The sequence below is a fragment of the Sinohyriopsis cumingii genome, chromosome 1 (assembly GCF_028554795.1).
Source record: "Sinohyriopsis cumingii isolate HCF-2022 chromosome 1, ASM2855479v2, whole genome shotgun sequence".
Classification (NCBI taxonomy): Eukaryota; Metazoa; Mollusca; class Bivalvia; order Unionida; family Unionidae; genus Sinohyriopsis; species Sinohyriopsis cumingii.
The window spans coordinates 175,935,113-175,961,013 of record NC_142961.1 but is presented as its reverse complement, the minus strand read 5'-3'; the positions used below and the strand labels follow the sequence as shown (position 1 = coordinate 175,961,013).

The window sequence follows — 25,901 nt, the reverse complement described above, 5'->3', positions numbered from 1 at the left end:
GTCAACGACGCGTATTCGAAATTATCATCGTTTCTTTCTGAAAGTCTCAACGATGGCGTTATCTCCGATCTAGAATTTTCGGCAATGATCAGTATTTACTCGGAGATTGAACAAATGAATATTAATAATGTCCGAACTGGCCCAGATCGTGACAAACACGACACCGCCGACAACAACACTAATATCGTTAAGCTCCACCAAACCTGAATTTAGCATCAATTTTCCAACACCAATCAGCGTCAAAGAAATTGCGTTAACACAATTGCGTGTCTACAACAGCTGGCCTAATATCAGATCGAAATCATTCGGCAAATTATTATCAAACAATTCACTTGTTTTTGCCAACAAAAACAAACCCGATGGAACACCTGATTGGATCGTCGTTGGCATACCAACAGGCAGTTATGAAATTGAGCAACTAGGTAAGGAATTTACCAGTAGAATATCAAATATAACCGGCGATGCTACTCCGGGAATAAAGATATCTGCGCACGATCCAACACTGTCATCGATGATAGAAGTGAAATCACCGTACATGGTAGATATTTACCAATCATCGATTAGGACCATATTAGGTTGGCCTGAAATCGCACCTCTGGCAAAACCAGAAAAACCAGATGTTTTTATTCCAGGTTTTCACGAGGAAGCTCCTCCAGAGCAACCGGAGCCAAAAAAATCAGATTTTACCACCGACGAAGGATGGTACGGAGATATCAAACACAAGTCTCTAATCCACACTGCCATCAGCTTCGTGAACATCCACAAATTTAACATGTTAATGTTCGCTTTTACTTTTAGGGACGAAAAAATTCTCTCGTGGTTGGTTCTTCCCAAAATTTCCCCCGGTGTGAAAATCTTCGACGCTACCCACATTAACAGGAAAATATTCCCCATAGAAGGCATCTCGATAAGAAGAACCATCAACGAATTTAATCAAGAACATAAATTACATTTAAATTTATTGCGGGAATCCTTTCATGAATGCATCTTAAATAAATCAGGCTCATGTAGCGAAATTATCAAACGCGTGAAAATTTTAAATCAACTCGCGAATGATGTTGAATATTATCATGGTATGTTTATTCAGGCGATAGTCGACGAGATATCAATTGCCGATTATGTTCTTCCTATTAGCAAATTCGAGTTGATCAGAAATTCAGGAGAAAAACAAAAATTCATGAGAGTATTTGGATTAACCGAGGAAACGCTACCAAATTTCAAATTTCCCGATTATGATGTTGATAAAATGAGAAAATCTGTTACTGATACCATCGATGATTTATTTCCGAAGTTACATGCCGCGTGGACTAAAAAAATACAATCAGAATCGATTCTCAAACACAATAACGATCCCGCCGGGCAGGGGCGGCATATCTCGCCAGGTATCGTTAACATAACGGAAGTTATCGCGATTTATCTTCACGCGGATGTTGTCGAGGGCAGCTACAATGTTGATTCGTCAGAGTCAAATCAGGCGCAGCAGGGATTTATATTGTATTCGTTTTCACCTAGCGCTTCTCCTGGTTATTTGATAATAAAGGAGCCAGTGAATCCGTTTTACCTAAGATGTCATAATCGATTGTTGTCAAGGATAAATTTCAAACTAACGGATCAGAAAGGAAATTTGCTTGATATACGCGGGGAAACGATAAGTATCAATCTGCTGGTAAAATCGTGAGAATCGCAGATTTTTTGAATCTGTACACCAGGGAAAAATGGGCCAAAAAAATAAATAAAAACCGGGGAAATTTTCAAAATTGGAAGATTTTTTTTAATTTTTGTTTTTTTTTTGTTTGCGGAAATCTTCAGGAAAATTCAAGGATCAGAAATTTCCTTGGCCTTGCTCTCATCGACAAGTTTTTTCAGTTGTCTGACACGCGAGCTTGTAATTTTTTTTGATTCATATGCATCCGATAAAATCAACCTAGCTTTTTCCACTAGCGTAGATAATTTAACAAAATCCTCGATTTGATCATCGCTGACAGTCGCAAGTGATTGATACATGGCAATTTGGATCTTTTTTATTAATTTGTACTCTGACGGCAGCGTGTATTTGTATTCGAGTTCTCCCTGAACAATCGTCTCGAATTCGGATCGAATTTTATTCGTGTCTAGATCCGATGGAAGATTTATTTTTTTCTTTCTCAGATCATCGATGGCTTCGATGATGTTATTTATATTTTCTTCGTCCATATATAATTTTTGTAATATTCAATTAATTTTCTTCGGATATTATCGGAATATAGTAAAACTCGATCCATTCGCCAAATTCATAGGAAAATGCTGCGTTGATTATTTTTTCTGCCGCGCGTTGCACCGATGCTTGATTAATACCAAAATACCTTGCGGCGGCGTTCATCGACGTGAATACAATTTCTTCATTTGTTTCTCGATTTAATGATTTTACCGCCTTAGCTGATCGATATCCGCCATTAAATTTACAATTTACACTTTGAGTTACAGCCCGGAGATTGGATAGTTTGTTGTTAAGTTTATTTCCGTCAATGTGGTCGATAACAAGACCGATTTTTATTGGTCCGTGATAACACTCGTATACGAACCTGTGACAGAAATAAGTCGTATATCTTCGTTTTTTATCATTACCGATGGTAATTTTGAGATATCCAAATCTATTAACACCACCGACTTGATTTTTCGTTTTGATATTTCTGACAACACCATCCGAAGATGCTTCATATCCATCAATGGTTGGATGAGATCTATACTCGTGCGTGATTGTTGCTGGAGGAATCGTCGATTTCAGTTCCATATACAATATTCTGTTTGTTTAAATCGTAATTTGCCTTGAATCGATTAATATAATCTTCTTCGCAAGTTATTATCGACGAGGATCTTTTTTCATAATATCGGCGCAATTCTCGATAATTTTTCCCTCCACAGGATAAACACAATCGAGTCTTTCCTCGAGTGCCAACTTGGCAAACTAAACACCGTTGTGGTCCTTTACTGCCTCGTCGAATCGCATATATGTGAGCACCACAATAATCGCCTCTGCAGGATTTGTCGCATGATTTTGTTGATCCGATTGGTATCCACGAACATTTATTCATTATAATTTAAACATTTGTCTAAAATATAATAATGGATGCATTTGATCTTGATGAGGCAGAATATATCATTCCTGAGGCTGATCGTGCCAAAAAAGAATTTTTCGATGATGGAGCGGTTCACACTTGGTCGACATGGAAAACTAACTCTGTTGATGCTACGATGAATCTGGAGCGAGCGAAGAAGATAATCGAGCATATAAAAAACGAACATAAAGAAGAACGATTTATCTTCGGAATAAAATTTATTGCACAAATGCCTGACGATACTTGGATTATTCGCGATAAACGAGATCCAGTGCGTGGCAGTAAGAAAAACGTCGTTCTTGATAAAAATTCGAAGCCGGGATTATTATTGGGAATTGACGGTCCTTATTATGCCAGGGCGTATCCATCTAGCGCTGTTGTTTATGGAATTTATCGGCTAAATAATAATCCCGACATGAAAAATCTACCTGCGATGAAAGAATCGCCGATGATAAACTGCGTGGCTGAGCGTGTTATCGAGCATATGAAAAACGCTCGTCGTGGATCTGGTCTGACTCAGTTGAGATTGAATAAAATTAACGCGTGGGCAAAGACAGTTGTTGATGGCGCATCGATTGACGATGTTGCTGTGTTGAGCAAGAAACTTAAATTTCCTATCACGGTGAAAACGCTATCGGGAGAAATATTATATTCGTCGCCGTATAGATCTCGAGGAGTACCAATCGAAATTGTTGATCATAATTCACATGCGTGGTCGCAGTCGGTAATGATATTTCCGCGAGATCGGGTTGTTAAATTTTATCCCGTTGAAGGCGCAAAGGACAATTCCGATGCTATGTTCCGATATATCAAAATATTAGCCGCATCTGATCCGATATCGGTTTGGTTATTTTCGAGCGAAGAAAGATATGATCAGTTTATATTGCCGCGAGGAGATATTTACCGTGATGAAAAATTACATGAATCTATGAAAAATATCGCGGTGAAATATTCGTCAAATCCTGATCAGTTACTGACAAATTGTTTTACTGTTCCGTCTGTTGCTGCTCACGCTGCCAGAGAAAGAAATTCGTGGAAACCTACAAGGAACGAATTTCTCACTGATATTCAACTTAGTTGTATCGAATACGGCCATGGCGGATTGTGGAATACCAAGTATTATTTCGAAGATATGATCTCCGTTGATATGAGCGCGTGCTATCCTGGAAGTTTCCTCGGATATGGTGATTGTGCGGATTATTTTGCTAAATTTGGCCATCCCACCAGCGAGATGACAAGGGTAGCAATTAACGGACCGTTGCCCGATTTTGTCATGACGGGATTCGCTTATGTTACCTCATTCGAGTTTGCTGAAAATTTACATAAAATTTGTTATATTTGGTTTGGTCGGCATTTATCTCAACGCAGATGGGTCCCTACGGTGTTGTTGAGATATATGCTGGATTCGTCAATGTTAATATCGTTGACGGTGAGTGAGGCGATTATATCATACAGGAAACAAACTGAAGTGTGGTTGCCGACGGATTGTGAAAACGCGAAAGATATCGGAAGAAAAATAATTGGCAAATTTACTCAAGGAGGATCCGTTGATCATAAACACCGACACGCTAGGTTATTTATCAACGACGCCGAAATGGACTTTATTATTGCCGATACGGTATCGCGAGGAATATTCTGCAACAGAGAGAATATTATCATTGACGGAGAAAAATTAGGTACCGTAATTAGCTATCTCGATGGAGAATCAGCGCAGTATACGCATTTGAGGTCTTCGATGCTCGCTTATGTGAGTATAAATTTGCTATCGATGATAAATAAATTTTCTGATATCGCGGTAAGGGTTGCAACGGACTCGTTTTATATCGATAAGAAATACCAGTATAGGCTGGAGAATTTAATCGCCGATGGTTCTTGGGGAACTTGGAGGATAAAAAACGAGGATATCCTAGATTACTGTGAGGACGCCGATGTCGAAGATTGCGATAAATTTCATCGAGATAAATTTGAGAAAATATCGACGGCTGCATCTGCATTTGACCCGATTTCACGTAACAAATTCGTTTACATGAATGGTCCTGGTGGTAGCGGGAAAACAACGAGAGCGATAAATTTATTTGCGAAATCTGATATGATAGTGTTGACTCCAACTCACAGATTAGCGCGAGAAATAAGGCAACGCGGCGTTGATTCTTGTACGTATCACAGTTATTTCAAATACAGCGGTGGATTATGGGATTCGGCTCGTATGGGAAATAAATATATCAACAGAATTATAATATTTGATGAAATTTGCACAGTAAATTTAGTTGTATTAAAATCGTTCCTGATCTGGCTGGAGGGGAAAAATACCGCCGTAGTAATGTGCGGAGATCATGGCCAGCCTGATCCTATTGATGGAGAATCTCCTCACGAATGGCTCAGGAACTTCGTTGACTATTATGAGGAAATCGACGCCGATTATAGATCCGATGATATTTTACTGACTGAGTTTAAGAAAATAATTCGATTACAACCGAATAAGTTTCAATGCGATGTGATGAGAAGAATAATCGACGAGACTCCGATGGATATTTTTCTAAATTTGTGGCGTCCCGATCATCTGATTGTTGCTAGTAGGAAAATTGTTCGCGATGTTATTCAGAATATGTTATTCAAGCTTCATTGCGAGAAATTTCCAACATTGCAGGTGCCGTTGTGTTACAGGCCCGCTGATACCAGGAAACAAAATATCAGTGTTACTTTACCCTGCGGAGAGGAAAAGATCTTGGTACTGAACGATATTATTCTTGTTGATATTAATCTTGTTAATGACGCGATAAACGCAGAAAGATCGCCATGGAAATTAGGCTACGCAACAACGATACACTCATCGCAGGGATTAACCGTGGATGGTCAAGTTTGGATCGTCGATGATAGAATTTCCTGGTCAAATTTAGTGTATCTGGCCGTGTCGAGAGTAAGAAAATTATCTCAGTTAGGTAGAATTCGGTTTCACATTAATGACGCTGGCGGTAGTTGAGTATCTTTCGGTATTATTTGTAATTCCTCCTTGGTAAATCCGCGTTGTGGCGCTAGCGAATCTAGGAAATAAATTGCTGGTCTTCCCGATGATCTTGTTACGGCTGATATTTTGTGTGTTGTTACGCTCCAATTTGGATCGGTTGCTCTTTTTCTTCCTCCTTCAGCCTCGCCTTCTTAAATACCGGACCGTGACGCTACCTAGCACAGGTGGAATTGTGGAATCTCGCTTTAGGGGTATATTCGATTTTGTAATTGCAATTGCGGGTTTCATTGCTATTGTTCGAGTTACTTCGTTATTTAACGCGTTAATCACATGAGGCAATCTTGATACCCAATCATGAGATCGATTATCTTGAATAAATTCACGCGCGTATTGGTATCCGAATAATCGTTCTGCAAGAGTTTTGTTGAATCTCTCAACGATAGCTTGATTGTGATGAACACCTACAATACCGCGACGGATTTTAACATTATTCTTTTTCATCAGTGAAGTAACCGCGCCAAGAAATTCTCGACCTGGATCAACCTGGAGAAGCTTCGGCCATGTTAATGGAGATCGTGAATAAATTTCGCTAAACGCCTTAGCGATCTCCGTTGCTGTTTTATTCGATAACGGTTCCGCTTCTTTATACCTGCTGGCGATATCAACGACTGTCAAGACATATTTATATGTGACTCCGTCGACGGTATCGTAAGGAAGAAACATTAAATCAGCCTGATGGACTTCATTAGGGACACTGACGGTGAAACTTGCATATGGTATTTTCTTAGGCGGAGGAAGATATATTTGCCAGACTGCCTGTTTCGATAACCACGATTCAGCGGTGGATTGTTTTACTTTAGCGGCTTTAGCGAGTTTGGCAATTGCTGATTTTCCTCGCCAGAATCCTCGCGGAGAATAATATATCTGCTCCATTATTATTTACCAGCACCGAATACTAATTTACCTTTCATTGCGCCTTTTATCAACCAAGTTGCCAATTTTTCTTTGAAACTTTTGTCAGGAATCGCGTCTATTGCATGAATTAGCCTAATATCAGCGAGATGTCTTTGTTGTAAATCCCCGCTACGATACGCAAGATCATGATAGTAACACGCGTTATCGATGGCGTTTACTGGATCTTCGCCGGGATTTGGTTGATTATTATCGTTGAGTCTTATATCAAGCCTCGTGCCGGGTCCGCAGTAATTGTATCCTGGCAGATGCTTCTCTCCGGGATATTTCGCCCAGGGCAACCCGGGTAGATTTTTCATGGAGGCGGTAATGTCTCCTCCGGTTCTATTTTTTTTTTTACAAATTTAAACTTTCGCGTGCTACAAACTTCGCATTCTCCCTTGATTGCGTTCCTGTTATTGCGTGTGACAATTTCGATTGGATTCAACGTAGCTGTGTGAGTGCGACACTTAACACAATATAAATCCATGTATTCTAGTAACATGAATGTAATTGATTTTTCAGCCACGAAGCGACGCGAGCAGGTGAAACACAACGCGGTGTTACCAAATTCGATAAGGATGATAATTATTGGCCCGTCTGGTTCTGGAAAGACGCAGTTGTTGCTAAATTTGATAATGCGATGGCTAAAATGGGACAAATTGTATTTGGTTGCACCGTCCGTTGATGATCAGCGTTGTTATCAAGTACTAAAGGAATTTAGCGACAATACCGACGAAGGCACAATCGAATTCATCACAGACATCAATGAAGCTCCATCAGTGGAAAATTTAGATGGCGATGTTAATAATCTTGTCGTATTCGATGATGTTATGCTAGATAAGCAAACTAATCCGGCTAGGATATTCTCGCGTGGCCGACACAAGAACACCGATGTTATTTACGTGACGCAGCGATATACGCAAATTCCAAAGGTGATTAGAGACAATTGCAATATCTTATCAGTTTTCAATGGCGTCGATACTCACACGCTAAGAAATATTCATCAAACTTGGTGTAACGGCGATATGGACATAAACAAATTCAAAATTTTCTTCAGCCGCGCCCAGGCAACACCGCATGGTTTTATCACGATTAATCTTCATGATCCGCGTAGTAGATATCGAATCGGTCTTGATCAAATTTATTCATGAGACTTGCAGCCAAATCCTGACAAACTTCGTCGACACCAGAATAAATTTCCCCCCCCCCCAAAAATCTTCGTTTTTTACTTGTCCAGAATCATTGATTTTGCTCACAAAAATTGCAATCGGGGACGAATTTACGCAAATTAATTTTCGTGGGAAGGCTTATTTTTGAAATCTGAGGCTTCTACGGAGAAAGTTCGCGTAGGAGGCTTTATTTTGGCGGAACCGTCTGGTCTGTAGAACTTCCCTGCTGCTTATCCAGGTTTTCATATAGTGACTGTTTCTTTCCTGTGTAATTATATACCCAAATTTTCAGCAAGCAGTGTAGTTACTTAGCATGGGCCCATATAACTTCACTGCCCCATATCATTCCATGGCCCCGTATGATGACCTCATATCATTCCATGGCCACATATAACTTCATGGCCCATGGCTCCATATAACCTCATGAGTAGTATAGTGGGCCACCCTAGCGTCAAGGGGACTTTAGTGTTAAACTAGGGTATATCAATTCTGGCGTCAAGGGGAATTTAACATGGGGAAATTTAACATGGAGTGAATGGGGAATGGAACATATCGACAACGATTGGGATACCCTGGCGTCAAGGGGAATTGAAGATGGGAATATATCGTGGGACTATCTAGCCTCAAGCGAAATTGAACATGGGAATATATCGTGGGACTATCTAGCGTCAGGGGAAAATTAACATGGGAATATATCGTGGATTATAAACACTTATACAGCATGAAAAAAAATTGGAGAGGCAAGAAAGTCAATTCTTTTCGAGGCCTACGGGTGACCCTTACATTCACTTCACTTGTTATCTGCTATCCACACACGGAATGGTGCCATAACTAACCACACATTTACTATCCATACACGCAAAGGTGCCGTAACTAACCACAAAATTTACTATCCACACACGCGAAAAAGCCAAATTAAACCCAAATTATACTATCCACGCACGGGAAGAAGCCAAAATAAATCCCAATCTACTATCCACACACAGGAAGGAGCCAAAACATAACCATAATCTACTATCCACACACGGGAAGGAGAGCGTAGGCATTATTTTGCCACACTAACTTCGAACAAAACAATGCATCACTCATCATAAACGATTTAATTGGCTAGAATTATTTTCTTACCGCGTTCACTTCGAATTGACTTTGATAATAATTTGCTGTCCCAACATGGATAAATATATAGCAGTCATACCATATAGGACACACACATAGCACACACGGGACATAGGTGACCCCTAGCAAGGGTCAACTATGAAACCTAGGGAAGGAATTCCGAGCAGGTAATAGAAACCGTTCTCAGATGAACAGAAACACTAGGACTTCTTAGAAATACCCCAACCAACTATTTCTGAAAAAAAAAATTCTTTTTATTAAATGACACATACAACACACCTTCGGGGGATACATAAACACATAAACACTTTACTATCTTTGGCTAGGTGGGGGGGGGGCATCTGTCTGGTGTCCCCCCCCCCAAAAAAAAGAAAAGAATCTACTTCAGTAGCTCTTCACACAGTGTCGAGATAGGTCGTGTTTCACTGCTAGGCGATTTATAAAATAATTGAAAAAGTAAAACTAACGCAAAAACAATCGTACCCTGGGCGATCCCACAGAAATTGTGTCAGTTTTATAGTCAAATACATCACAGCATATTTGGATGAACTATTCTGTGAGAACTTTACATCCACGTTATCAAAAAAGGAGGAATTTTTAGTTTCCATAATCTTCAGTTCACTCTGGTGATATTTAATAATGGTGTATTTTTTCTATGGCTGTGATTATCTAAGTGGAATATGTGTTTCTTTGAATCTTTCTTAAGGAAAATATACTGTAAAAACAAACGTAAGTGTTGTGATATGTTCTACAGTAGGAATAACACTCTCTCTCCGTCATAGTAGTTTTGATTGAAATCCTAATGGTATCTGTGCCTGTTTGAAGATACCTCTCCAAAATTGTGATCAGTAGTCACCATATTTCTTTGAACTGTTCCGTTTGTCATGTAATATTTTTTTAAACACTTACATCCTCACAAATTGTAAATCAGTAAATCGTTGGATGAAATAAAATCTTGAGCTGACGAGCTTGTACAATTCAGGTATCGTAGCTTTCTCTTTATTTTGACACTGCAATGTGTCACGGAAAAAATTCTAACATTAGATCTACCGTTTTTCAAGAAGGAAACAAACAGAAGGCTTTTTCAAGAATGACGCGAGTGACATTGCACTGTATAACCCTGCCTATGGTTAACTCTGAATTCTAAAACCAAAACACATGTTCGGAAAAAATGTAACAATGTTCAAGAATGACAATATTCGACCTATTTTCTCTCAGTTTAGACTGTGGATAGAACAAGGAGCGTTATGGTGCTGTTTTTTTTTTCTCCGACCTTAGATTTGTGAAAACTTTGCAACATTGTTTGTAGTGTGTGCTGCGAAACACAGGACATATCTTAAATCTGAGATATGTTAAACAAATGTTAAGCAGTCAGTCGACAATAAATATCGCATTACCTTTTTATGAAATTGATGAATGAATGAAAACAAGGAACATATTTCACATAGAATGTATGGTTGTCTCAATAATCTTTGTCCTATAATACCGCAAGAATAACGGAACCAAAAATGGTGTCCTACGTTTGTTTTTTCTTTACCATTCTTTCCTTCTCTCTCCACTGTAATGTTAAGTCTATCTGTCCATCTCTAAACACTCCAGACTAAAGTACTGCCCGTTCTACTGTCACCCAATGCAGTAACACTTGTGTGCGTGTGCGTGCGTGTGTGTGTTAGCTTTCGCTTGCACACATATCGTTTGAACGAACATTTAATAACAAAGAAATAGCAACCATTGATGTAAACCATTTAATGTAACTTTGTAGGTGTATGTCATCGTTCTAAATTTTTATGCAAGTCACTTTTGGGTCACCTAGATTGTAAAAATATAATCTTCATGAGGTACCAAACAAATTTATTTCTTCACTGGTCGTGCTGGTTCTGTAATCCTACTGGATTTACCACCGTTGTTCTCTCAATCTCTCGATCTCATTCTGTAGTGGATGGAAATGGTTTTGGATATGAGATAATTTTATCATCTTCAAAATCGCTAGCACAAACCTCTGCTAATACATTTTGAAAAGTGGTGTGTGACACGGATTGCCACTGTCGCTTGGCGTTTGCTTTCTCCTTGGAAAATAGATTGTTTCGTCTTCACTATAAAAAATGTAATTTGACTAAGTTTTACACACTACTTGAACACTTAACATTTCACTTTGTAGATGTAAACCGTCGTTCTCAGATTTTTGGAAGTTTAATTTTGCGTTTCTCAAATGTGATAATATTTTTATGGACGGAACGAGTTTCTTTTGGCGTGAATCAAGACTCTTGGTTTTGTGGCATAAGTGGAGAGCGTTGATTCAAGCTCACTTATGTCGTCTTCGAGATTGCTGGCACAGATCTGAGCTAACACTTCAGCTCGTGCGTGAGGCGATACTACATGGATAGTGGATAGTAGGTTTTAGTTATGTTTCTGCTTGTCCGCGTGTGTGAATAGTATATGTTGGTTATGGTTTTGCCGCGTGTATGGATAGTATAGTTTGGGTTTGATTTTGCGTCTCGGCGTGTGTGAATAGTAGATTATTGGGGTTTGTAAGCGCTCGCGTACGTTTCTGTTGATAGTAGAGTGTGTCGTTATTTAACTTTCCTTCTGTGTGGATGATAAATTGGATTTTGTTTTTGCTTCTCCTCGTGTGTGGATAGTATAGTTTGGGGTTTGTTTTTGCTTCTCAACATGTGTGGATAGTATAGTTTGGGGTTTGATTAGGCTTGTCAGCGTGTGTGGATAGTAGATTTTGGGTTTAATTTGACTTCTTCGCGTGTGTGGACAGTAGATTTTGGGTTTGTTATGCTTCTCGGCGTGTGTGGATAATATATTATTGGGGTTTGCAAGCACTCACGTACGTTTGTGTGGATAGTAGAGTGTGTGGTTGTTTAACTTTCCTTCTGTGTGGATGGTATAATTGGGGTTTGTTTTTGCTTCTCCGCGTGTGTGGATAGTAGATTATTGCGGTTTGTTTCTGCTTCTCGGCGTGTGTGGATAGTATAGTTAAGGTTCAATTTGGCTTCATGGCGTGTGTGGATAGTAGATTATGGGCTTAATTTGGCTTCTTCGCGTGTGTGGATAGTAGATTTTGGGTTTGTTATACTTCTCGGTGTGTGTGGATAGTATATTATTGTTTTTTTTAAGCACTCACGTACGTTTGTGTGGATAGTAGAGTGTGTGGTTGTTTAACTTTCCTTCTGCGTGGATGGTATTATTGGGTTTATTATTGCTTCTCCGCGTGTGTGGATAGTAGATTATTGGGGTTTGTTTTTGCATCTCAGCGTGTGTGGATAGTAGTTTGGGGTTTGATTAGGCTTGTCAGCGTGGGTGGATAGTAGATTTTCGTTATGTTTCTGCTTCTCCACCTGTGCGGATAGTAGATTTTGGTTATGGTTTTGCTTCTCCACGTGTGTGGATAGTATAGTTTGGGTTTGATTTTGTGTCTCGGCGTGTGTGGATAGTAGATTATTGTGGTTTGTAAGCGCTCACGTACGTTTGTGTGGATAGTAGAGTGTGTGGTTGTTTAACTTTCCTTCTGTGTGGATGGTATAATTGGATTTTCTTTATGCTTCTCCGCGTGTGTGGATAGTATAGTTTGGGGTTTGTTTTTGCTTCTCCGCGTGTATGGATAGTATATTTTGTGGTTTGATTAGGCTTGTCAGCGTGTGTGGATAGTAGATTTTGTGTTTAATTTGGCTTCTTCGGGTGTGTGGATAGTATAGTTTGGGTTTATTATGCTTCTCGGCGTGTGTGGATAGTATATTATTGGGGTTTGTAAGCACTCACGTACGTTTGTGTGGATAGTAGCGTGTGTGGTTGTTTAACTTTCCTTCTGTGTGGATGGTATAAGTGGGTTTTGTTTTTGCTTCTCCGCGTGTGTGGATATTAGATTATTGGGGTTTGTTTCTGCTTCCCGGCGTGTGTGGATAGTATAGTTTGGGGTTTGATTAGGCTTGTCAGCGTGTGTGGATAGTAGATTTTGGGTTTAATTTGGCTTCTTCGCGTGTGTGGATAGTAGATTTTGGGTTTGTTATGCTTTTCGGCGTGTGTGGATAAAATATTATTGGGGTTTGTAAGCACTCACGCACGTTTGTGTGCATAGTAAAGTGTGTGGCTGTTTAACTTTCCTTCTGTGTGGATGGTGTAATTGGGTTTTGTTTTTGCTTCTCCGCGTGTGTGGATGTTAGATTATTGGGGATTGTTTCTGCTTCCCGGGGTGTGGGGATAGTATAGTTAGGGTTTAATTTGGCTTCTTCGCGTGTGTGGATTGTAGATTTTGGTTATGTTTTGGCTTCTTCCCGTGTGTGGATAGTATATTTTGGGCTTATTATGCTTCCTCGCGTGTGTGGATAGGATATTTTGGGTTTGTTATGCTTCCATGCGTGTGTGGATAGTATAGTTAGGTTATGTTTTTGCTTCATGGCGTGTGTGGATAGTAGATTATGGTTATGATTTTGCTTCTTCGCGTGTGTGGATTGTAGATTCTGGTTATGTTTTGGCTTCTCCCCGTGTGTGGATAATATAGTTTGGTTATGTTTTTGCTTCATCGCGTGTGTGGATAGTATAGTTTGGGTTTAATTTGGCTTCTTCACGTGTGTGGATAGTAGATTATGGTTATGATTTGGCTTCTTCGCGTGTGTGGATAGTAGATTTTGGGTTTAATTTTGCTTCTTCGCATGTGTGGATAGTAAATTATGGTTATGATTTGGCTTCCTTGCGTGTGTGGATATTAGATTTTGGGTTTAATTCGGCTTCTCCGCGTCAGTGGATAGTAGATTTTGGTTATGTTTTTGCTTCTTCGCGTGTTCGGATAGTATATATTGGGGTTTGTAGATAGTATAATAAGGGTTTGTTTTTCTCCTTCCCGTGTGTGGATAGTAGATTGTGGTTATGTTTTGGCTTTTTCATGTGTGTGAATAGTATATAGGTGTTTAATTTTTTGCTTCTTCCCGTGTGTGGATTGTAGCTTGTGGTTATGTTTTGGCTCCTTCCCGTGTGTGGAAGGTAGACTGGGGTTTATGTTTGCTTCTTCCCGTGTGTGGATAGTATAATTTGGGTTATTTTGGCTTCTTCGCGTGTGTGGATAGTATATTTTGTGGTTAGTTATGGCACCTTCGCGTGTGTGGATAGTTGATTTTGTGTTTGTTTTTTTCTTCTTCGCGTGTGTGGATAGTAAATTTTGTGATTAGTTATGGCACCTTTGCGTGTATGGATACTAAATGTGTGGTTAGTTATGGCAGCATTCCGTGTGTGGATAGCAGATAACAAGTGAAGTGAATGTAATGGTCACCCATAGGTCTCGAAAAGAATTGGCTTTCTTGCCTTCCCAATTTGTTTCATGCTGTATACGTGTTTATAATCCACGATATTTTCCCATGTTAATTTTCCTTTGACGCTAGACAGTCCCACGATATATTCCCATGTTCAATTTCCCTTGAGGCTAGATAGTCCCACGATATATTCCCATGTTCAATTCCCCTTGACGCCAGGGTATCCCAATCGTTGTCGATATGTTCCATTCCCCATTCACTCCATGTTAAATTTCCCCATGTTAAATTCCCCTTGACGCCAGAATTGATATACCCTAGTTTAACACTGAAGTCCCCTTGACGCTAAGGTGGCCCACTATACTACTATCATGGCCCGATATCATTCCATTACCCTAAATAACTTCATGACCCCTTATAACTTCATGGCCCAATATTATTCCGTGCGTCTGTGATTTAGAAATACAGTACATATACAGGAATGAAAAGAAAGTCAAATTGCATATCATTTGTGACGTTTTCAGTTAAAATTATTTAAATTCTCAAAAGCATATTATCAACTATTGCAAAAAACTACCGTGCTATGATTACGCTGCTTCATCGATTACAAAAAGGAATTCCAGCTATTTCGATTTTAAATAATCAACCAATCTACTGAACAAATGTTGTATTGTTAAGTTTTGTTTTCAGCTGGAAAACAAATGAATCATCTTCATTCATGTGATGAAGTTATATTTGAAATACGCATTGAATTCGATAACGTTCCTCTGAAATTATGTCTTGTTCATGAAACAATAGTCCTTCCCAGAGACATAAACGCTGGAATACCTGCTGTTTAAGCGGATACATAAATATTAGGAAACACTGTCGTACATCTTGAATCCATTCATGAACATGAGGACAAAACAGAATATGGTCAAAGCGGAATTTGGGGTCTATTGATGTTCCAAATCAGTAATGAATTGGATTTAAAAATTGAAATATAAGATACGGTCCTTTTGACTCACTGTCCAACCCATTGTCTTCACTCAGATGTACGAGTGGTAATACTTCAGTGTGTGGTTATGTTATAGTACAATAATGGAACGAACTATTTATGGAATAAAGCGAACAGGACCCACCGATACATTTAACCGAAAAGTATAGTCAATGTACAATATAAGTCTTTACACCTTAGACGCACCAAGGAGAAGCACACAGAAGCGAGAGAAAGTTACACCACTTTTTTAAACTTCTAAAAATCAAAAATCTGAAATGTTTAGAATAGATATAGTGTTTGGGATTGAAACAGTTTATTGACTCAAAACAAACACCCAGATTTAAACCTCGTTTTGTCCGTAGACAATCTAATAAATGCTTCGACTTTAATTTTAAAAAATTACACTTATGTCTTCCAGAATGAGTCTGGATATGATTGTGCGTCTCCTTTGTCGAACATAAAGTTTCCAATGTAATATTTCAGAGATTTTTTTATATAAATAACTGAACTCATTTCTTCAAAGACTTTTAATTTCACGACGGTATTACTGTCTTACTCTTTTCTATTATTTATTTTAAGACCATAGAGTCGTAATCAGTGCCGTTCTTAGACCGATTGGGCCTATTTAGCCCAATCGTGCACCGCGCTCACAGGGGCTACACGCAATAGTAATTTTTAAAAATACATATATAAGGCGAAAGTAATTTGAAAGCGATGGAAGAAAATTTTAAGTTCAATATCATATAAAACTTGTTTAAAAGATTATTTCCAAATGCCGTGCTTACAGGGGGCCCCGCGAGTAAATACAGGGAGCCCCGCCAAAATGATCCAACTCAGGCTCCGCGTTTGCTAAGGATATTTTTTTAAAACAGCCTGGAAATTAGAAGTAATGCAAGTGTATTAAGACATTTGTGATAAAGAAGTCTTAGCTTTGAAATCTAAAAGCAATGATTTTTTGGTAAAAACGAATGCTGCCAGAAAACGTACTTATTCATATCATGCCATAAAGATGTTGTCAGTTTTTAAAATCAAGCTCATAAATATAAGGGGTGTTTAGCTATTAATTCCCCGACTTTACCTCACGGTTCTTCGGTCAATAAACTGCCATAGAATTAGCAAAATTAATATATATCTACAATTAAAGAAATGAAGTACAAATTGCTTTGCTTCAATTAATAGAATAGGTTGCGTGAATAAAATCTATAAACTGTAATTATCTTCATATTTTCTGAAGTGGACAAAGTTCGAAATATAAAGTGTTGCTCTGAAATACGTTACTTTAAAATAATAAAAAAGATCACAGTTGAAATAACCATAGCAAAGAAAAACCGAAAAGACAAAACTATTAACGATAAAAATAACACTAATGGAGTTAAAAAGTAGTTACTTAGGACGATACTAAAATAGAATACGAAAAGAAATTAAAAGAAAGAAGAACAAAAAGAAAATGGCCCAATTGTCATTTGTAATTTTGTACAACTATTAGTATAAATAGAATTGGCACAATAAGATTACGTGTTCTTCACTTTCTTAAACACTCTGAGTAAAATGGAATACATAAGTAATATTTCCGAACGAGAATTGTCTCTAATTGAAAATATTGAAAGAGGAAACTTGCACAATACTCAATACTTAAACAAAATGCAAGATGCATTTTATTTTATTGCTTTTTTATTGTTTCTATCAAAGGAGGGAGGGGGTTATGTTTTCACCTGACGATGAGCTATACACACTGCTAAAGATAAAGCTACGCTCGATGCGGCGGCTTATCTTACTATTGAACCGGAATTTAACTAAGGGTTTTTGATGTCATGTGTTTCCATGTTCAATTGCGGTGAACTTTCATGTATAAAATTATTAAATACAGTAATCTAAAAGGTAAATGTATATTCCAGTCATGAAAAAAGTGTGGAAAAGATAACATGATAGAATTAGAAAAGGAGCAAAAATCAATCACGATATTATAATACATTAGAAAATACCCTGAACAACAAATTATTCAAATAACCTTTTTGTACTTTTTTTTCTTATTACGGTAATTTACACTTCCATCAATTTCAGTAGAAAGCAATAAAACCCGTTATAATAAAATCATAATGTATCAGTAATTATATTAAGTATTATCTGCAATATTAAATTGTTCAAAGTTGTAATGCGTGTGATTTTGCTTGATTATTTATGATGAAGTCTGCTATACACTGCAGTCTATGCTTCAAATATATATATATATATATATATATATATATATATATATATATATATATATATATATATATATATATATATATATATATATTGCTGATATACGATATTGTTAATTGTTTATTACATATTTCAATATATGTGTTTAATAAGACTATTGAAGTTACTCCCTAAACGTATCCTATTTTTCAATAATTGAACTCTTCCATACATTTACAGGTGCATGTTTTGAAATGTAAGTGAGTGACACAGAACTTTGGTTACTAAAGAAAACACGTTCATCAGGATCAAAGCTAGATTATTTTAAACCGTTAATTTATCCATTCTTTTTTTAATATAAGCTCAAGATAATTGCTTTGCATAAAAGCTTTCGTCTTGATTACATCTTCAAAAGATTTTAATTTCGGTGGCAAGACATTTTAAAACTCTCTTTCAGCGCCTTGAAAATATATTTTTCTCGTTTCAGAAGTAGTGGTAAATTTTGGCCACTATAAATACTGTTGGGTCCGATTACTTTATTCTACACGTTCCAGGAGACTAATCTCAACTCGTGAAGTAATTTCCATCAACGTAGGATATTTTCAAAACCCGTTGCTGCACTTGTCAAGGCGAAATCAATGTACATCTCTTTACTGAAAATAATTTATTAACAAGCCATCTCTGGAAAAGGGTCATACGACTGAACACACTAAGTCATATGAATGTTGCCTTCAATTTGACATGTCCATAAAATATATATTGAGTTTGATCTGTCTTGTACTTGCTCATATTATTGAACAAGGACGATCCGGATCTTGCATTTTAGAGGACACTTCTTATATCTGTAGAGATATTTCAAGGATAGTGGACTTTCCTTCTGCTTTGCCAAACTTTGTTGACAAAGTGACACTTATTGGAACAGATCAATATTCGCAATCATTCCCCAGTAGTCCTTTCAACGATAGCAGTTGGGAGAATGTATCTGAACTTACCATTCTTAACTTTGACGATACTGAAAAAATTGAGAAATCATTTTTGGATGGACTCACCCACTTGAGATATCTATCTATATCTGCCCTCCCTGACCTAAGCTTCATTGATCCAGATGTATTCCAATCAACTCCAGATCTTTTAGCACTTCATTTAGATGGAGACATTAATTTGGAATTATCTGTAATAGAGAATGCTTTGGAAGGTAAAGTCAGCAAACTAAAATATCTGTCGTTACAAGGACTTGGCATAGACCATCCTACACCAGGTATTGTTGGAACAAGATTTTTCAATGCGCTTAAAGGAAAGAACATTACATACCTTGATTTAAGTTGGGCAAATATAGCTGGAATTGTTGTGGACTCCAAAGATGATACATATTCTAATTGGCTTTATTTAGATGTATCACACACAAACAGGCCATGGATTGGAATCGGACATGAAATCAATTTCGACATTTCATTATTAAAACTCGAAATGATAGATGTTAGTGGATGTATAAGTATCATTCAGACGCTTCGACAACAAACGGTAAAGAAAACAGATTGTAAGATTCTTCATACATTAAAGTATGTATTCTTTGAGGCGTTTGTAAAACCAGACATAAGAATACAACTCGACACAGAGATACAGTTCAATCAGTGTATATCTAATAATATTGAAATTGTCCATCTGAGCAGGAACAGACTGGTTCATCTCAACGTTACTTTGACAGGATCATACAGCTTTCGCGGATTGGTGAAACTAAATTTATCAATGAACGACATGGAATACATATCTCCCTCACTTTTAAGCTCCTTCCCTTCATTACAGATTCTTGATTTGTCGGAAAATCAATTGTACAAAATGGAGAAAATGGATGATTTCAATAACTTACTGCGCGGTAACTCTGAGCTTCAAATACTTGTTCTTCGTAAAAATCATCTTTCATTAATCCCGAGAAATTTTTTGCCTTCCACCAAATTAACACTCCTTGATCTGAAAGAGAACGATCTTATTCATTTTACAATGGACCTTAGTCGCGTGTTGAATGTGCAGTCCATTGATTTGAGTAAAAATCGTTTCAAAGATTTACCTCCTTCCTTATACAAGACACTCGAGGAAATAAATTCATATCAGGTGAAAGAAAGTCAATCCAATGGTTATTTCAGTCACAAATGGCTTATAAATTCGCTTGATAGATACACAATCTCGAAAAAATATCGGTATGGATACAATCCAAACGTGAGTTTGAATCTATCGGACAACTTGAACGTTATTTCACATTACCTGACGATCGACTTGTCTGACAATCCTATTGAATGCAATTGCGAAAACCTTAGTTTTCTTACGTGGTGTGTTTCCACAAAGATCAAGTTTCTCAACAGGAAAACATTAATATGTAAATATGGAAATGCTCACTATCCACTTGACAAGAAAACACTTGAAAAGATTGAATTCGATTGTCAGGTTTCGGCTATTCTCATGAAAGCTATTCTAGCAACAGGTTTAGTTATTTTATGCTCGTGTGCAATAGTTTATTTGGTGTATCGTATGCATCGAAATAAATGCCGTATGGAGGATATTGAAATCTTGAAACGTTTTATTAACCAAAGGCAAGAAAATTTCAGATACGTTGCATTTATTCCTTATTGCAGCCATGACTCCGATCTCGTAGAGAGAAATGTTTTAACTGCGTTGAGGAACGGCTTAATGAAAAAATTGAACACAGACTGTGAGGTTCTGTGTACTGGAAATAATTTCATACCCGGTATGCTCATCATAAATGAGATACACCGATGCATCGATGAAAGTCTGGTGGTAGTTCCTATTATAACGCCGGCTTTCGTACAATCGCCCTGGAGCCAGACAGAATGTGTAGTTGCAATTCAAAAACACAGAAAAGTTGTGGTTCTGATGCAGGAGCAGACAGATATATCCCAAGCTGAGAGATCTATACAACATCTGATTGCGCATTACACCAGAGCAACATGGTCGAGCAGAAATGAGTTCTTAACAATTCATCCCTCGTGGAATATTATATGTGATAGAATAATTTCGCTAGCTGCCGAAACACTGATGAACCAAGCACAGCAACGTACTGATATCTTAAATCCATTAATTGAGGAGGATATACTGTAGGTTTCTGAACAAGTTTCTGGTTATACTGTAGGTTTCTGAACAAGTTTCTGGTTCTTACTTCAGAATTTAAAGTGTTTCTTGGGTTTGTTGTTGTTTTCTTTTTCATTTCATTAGAGGCATTACTGAAAAATAATACAATCTTCACTTCACAATTCGACAGTTTGCTGTAATTTTCGTTAAGTTTAAAATTGTAAAGTATTTCAGGCAAAATAAAAATGACCATCGAATTAGATAGAACCCCACATATTTTAACAACACAGATTATTATTGAAAGAGAGGGACAATATTCTAGTTGCCCTATTTCGGAGGTGTCTTCGCTCATGTCGACATACTGGAGAAAAAATTCTTCGAGCGCACTATAAAAGATTCTTCTCAACGTTTCTGTGGAGGGAACATGGAGTTAATAGCCTCATCGTCATACAGGCCAAGTATAGTCTCCCAAAAGGCGTGAGGTATAGTAAATTTAGACTGTATGCATTATATTTGATTGTGGAACTGTTGGATTTAGAATTATATATAGTGTATATCAGAAAACAATATGATAGGTAAGGTGTATGAACTAGCATGTTATTTCGAGATGTTACTGCCATATATACTGATAATGAGGAGAATAATTATAATAACCACAGTTATTAAGGTGAAAATAAGAATAATATTATTATTATTATTATTATTATTATTATTGATGGCAGGGTAGCCGACTGGTCTAAAGCGCTCAACGTTACGGATAACGGTTATCTCATAACTGTCCGCATGGGTTTGAGTCTAGTACTCGGCCATTGTAGGCATGTGAGAAATCTTGTCAATAGCTTCCCGTGGGTAGATGGTTCTTACCAGGGTTTACCCGGGTTCTTCTTTCACCAATTATACTTGCCGCCATGTACAGCCTATATTGCGCTGAGAATGGCGTTAAACGCAAAACGAGAACAATTAGTGGTGATTTTAGTAGTAATGGTGATGATATTTTACTTGCTGTTGTTGCTGCTTAAGTTATTATTGTTATTCTAGATGGCAGTGGTAGCGTTAGCGTAAAATACCTGTTATATATTACATGGAATCCCAAAATAGAGGACATGAAGATAGCAAACTTAATATCAGCAAAGTTTGAAGACACAAGCTTTGTAACAAAAGAATTATTTTCCACAGTTCCATCTCACCTACTTTGACGTCTTGGTGATCATGTTATATGTAAACACCAGAATTTGCATTGTGCAGTTGTTTTGGTTTATAAACTTTGTACTATGTGCCTAGTTTGTGTGTAATTGTTAAACCGTTTGATGGTGATATTCATACAGAACTCTTCTTGCATATCTAAATATCGTATAAATAAAATTCAGAGGAGAGAGGAACGGAGGAAAGAAGGAATTCAAGTACCCAAGTACACTTAAGTATGGAAAAATAACATTATCAAGGGCAGAAATAATAACTAAATGGACACAAAAGTGGTTCCACTGGCGATATAAATGTTTATCATACTCATGCATACCAAATATACCGTAAATGGTGGTACCGAGCGATCGTTGTTAGGTGATTTCATCTTTGACAGGGAGGAATCTATATATTATGGATATGTAATAAACTTGAATATTTCATTATGAAACATGTACTGAACATTTTAACTGTCATTAATTTCGTATCTTTTTTCAAGTTCTCTATGCACACCAACCTATTTATTAGTAATTTTCAAAGAGTAATCAAATATACATTCTTAGGTTATATTCTCTATCAGATTGATATCAATTAATTCTTGCTCTGATATCATTTATACAAAACATAAACAATTTCGAACTGTCTGCTTTGTTACACAATTTTGCACAATATAAAACTTTTATGTAATGATGGACAGTAAGACAATGCATAGTGTTTACCTTTACGGAAGTATATTAATAGCGTTTTTTGTATATCTATATTATGTGTATTATTTGCGTAATATTTTTATAAAGATCATTTAGTCAAGGACATTTTAATGCTAATATCCTATGATCGTAGTCTGCACTTTAAAGATGAATTATGTGTAACGCATGCGTTATTTCATTTATAACTTTCAAGTTTAATTAGAGTTAGTACGATATGTGAATGGAGGTCGTGGGTTTCTGGAAAAAGATCTCTAACCTATTTCCTGATTAGCCTGCATAAATCAGCTGATTTGTTTACTGATTTTGCATAAATACCAAGAATGTTTCATTTGAAAGCCTGGTATTAAATTGTTTCGCTGCAGCTTATTATATATCTATATAATATAATTATTACGCGAAAATATTCTTTCTTAATAGTACATTTGGTCTTGGAAGAGATTCATTGTGAGGATTGATTCATTAATTTAATTTAATATCATTCATTAGAATGCATTACTCTAACATTCATTATAGGATATTTGGGTACATTAATAGCTATACAGAATTATTGTGGATTCATTCAAATTTATGTCGATTATAGTTATACTGGAATTGCTGCGAATACGTCGAAAGACATTTTGGGATTTTATCATTGATTTCTTAAGTACTGTTGACAAACCAGTTCTGTAGTGACATCATTCGGAATACCGTTTGGGCTTTTGTCGGATTACTGGAAATATTGGAATTAATAGAACTTTTAAGATTTTAGGAATTCATTTATAATTCTTTCTTTTGTAGTTAAAGGAAATAAAATAATATTTTAACTTATAGAAAACTTGTTGGTTTAACTCTTTCTTATTATGTAGTGTAAGACCATGGGGTGGTAACAATAGATACATTGATGGACTTTAATGCTCCCAAACTAAGAAATAAGTCAAATAACTGTAAATTGTAGTCGAAACAATACCCATGTATATCAATATGGATTTTCAGACAGGTAAAAATTGCCATCAAGAACTAGTTCATCACAATTAGAAATCATAAAGAAGTAGATTTGCCTAATTTTTGTTAATTAATACATGCGTAAGTATATTTGACACTCCATTGACTTCATGGCGTTAACTGAGGTAAGATGTTATGGAAGCGTACTGCAGCAGTGACACCTAATGATATAGGTAGCCATCCTTTACAATAACGCCAGATCACCAATATGACTGTATAACAGAATCGTCGAGGCAGAATTGCCGATTTTTGACACATTCACCATAAAGTGTGCAAAAATGTATAGGAAATAGTATACAAGAGGAGTGAAGTATGTACGAGAGTGGATTGAGGACAGAACACAATACAACAACAATGCATTGTATAAAGGGAACAACTTGATTGTATAAAGTGGAGCGCTCCACAGAACGAATTAACAAATAAAGAGAAACACGCGCAATTTCGCTAACAACAACAACAGCAACAACATCAACAATAGTATTAAGATGATAAATATGATATAAGCATACCATGAAAATATTATTGATAATCCATGCAGTATATACAGCTATATTAAATACATCTGCATGCAAATGAAATCGAAACCAGATTCCGAAATTAAATGATCAAATATCCTTTCACTGTATAAAACTATGCCCGCGTTAATTGATAAACATGATATTCTTTAGCGAAACTCTGATATACATGATTGGAAAAAAGTTACTATTAAACATCTGTTAGAACCTTAGAAATTTACAGCATTGGTACGACTTATACCATACACGTTTATAGCATTTATAGAAATTTATAGCATTGGTACGACTTATACCATACACGTTCAAATCAGAAGTAACGTTGAAGGCAACACAAGAACCTTAAAAGAAATAAGTTCTGACCGCATAGGATGTTGACTGGTCAAGGTCTATGTCTAAAATGCAGTATTTTTGCGAGGGTAGAGAACATAAAATCACACTCTGTATTAGTATATATTATGGAGAGCCGCAGGTACCCGGCGGTGATCAAACTTTTTCTCTATATTTTTATATGGGCAACAATTAGCGGCTCCAACAACAATTACCAGCTCCAAAAATGATGGTCATTATAATCTTTCTCTATATTTAGGGGCCGCTAATTGTAGTAGGAGCCGCTAATTGTAGTTCATATCAAAATATAGGGAAATGTTGTAATCAACGTCATTTTAGAAGCCGCTAACTGTTGTCGGAGCCGCTATTTGTTACCTACATAAAATACAGGGAAAAATTTTGATCACCTCCGGGTACCTGTGGCTTTCCATAGCTAAGTTCCACATAATGAACATATTTATTGATCAGAAATAGTATGTGGACATGTGTTATGTAAATCACACACCTGAAACGCTGCGCAAGATTATTTACAGTTAGTATGTACTATATCAAGAACAGTGCTTCTCAAACTTGTTTTCGTTGACCACTTGCGCATTGATGAGGTCTCGGCGGACCACTTAATGATTGCTGAGTGTCTCGGCGAGGTCTCGGTGGACCACAGAATGATTACTAAGGGTTTCGGTCGACCACTTAATGATCGTTACTAATATTAATCGTATCTTAGCTAACTATTACAAAGCTTTCTCCATGCCACCTGAATGGAGCTCGCATACAACGAGTGGTCCGCTTATCAGTCTGAGAAACTCTTCTGTAGCACCTACCATGGACTAATCCAAAGTCTTTTCACAGCTCCCGTCCAATGGTGAAGGAACGGGTTCACGTGGACCGCACCTTTCTTAACCGGTCGATCTTTAATTAGAAAAAGGCTCACTTGTGCTCTTTTTACTTATCAAAACTTGTGATTGTACAGGACATATTCCATCGTGTACTGCTACTGTATTCTGACTAGTATGTAAAAAGAAATTCAAATTACAGTATAAATAACGTGATGCAAAGCCCTGCCACTCATTTATTGATATTTTTGGAGTGGCCAACACAACAACGCTACATAAAATTACACAAAGTTTATCTCAAAATGAATCCTACTTTTTCAGTAAACTGGTTTATATTAAGTTATTATGATTCCTCACCATACTGCTGTTCAGTGTCCCTCACTGCAATACCGTTTACTATATCTCATTGTAACAGTTTTCACTATCCCTCACTGTAACACTGCTCAATACCCTCAATATAACACTGTTCATTATCCCTCACTACAAAACTATTTACTCTCCCTCACTTTAACTACATAAAATTCATCTCTCTAACACTGTTCACTGTACTTCACTAAACCACTGTTCACT

The 25,901-nt window shown here is 37.1% G+C and overlaps 1 protein-coding gene across 1 annotated transcript in view; it reads left to right on the top strand.

The window, feature by feature from the left end:
• LOC149808433 (toll-like receptor 1) overlaps positions 1-23,489 on the top strand; it is a 30,709-nt gene extending 7,220 nt beyond the window's left edge. The window contains exon 2 of the mRNA XM_089977143.1: positions 18,196-23,489. Coding sequence (XP_089833269.1) covers positions 18,450-20,819 — 2,370 coding nt within the window. The 5' untranslated portion in view covers positions 18,196-18,449 and the 3' untranslated portion in view covers positions 20,820-23,489. The remainder of the gene's footprint in view (positions 1-18,195) is intronic.
• The last annotated feature ends 2,412 nt before the right edge of the window (positions 23,490-25,901 follow it).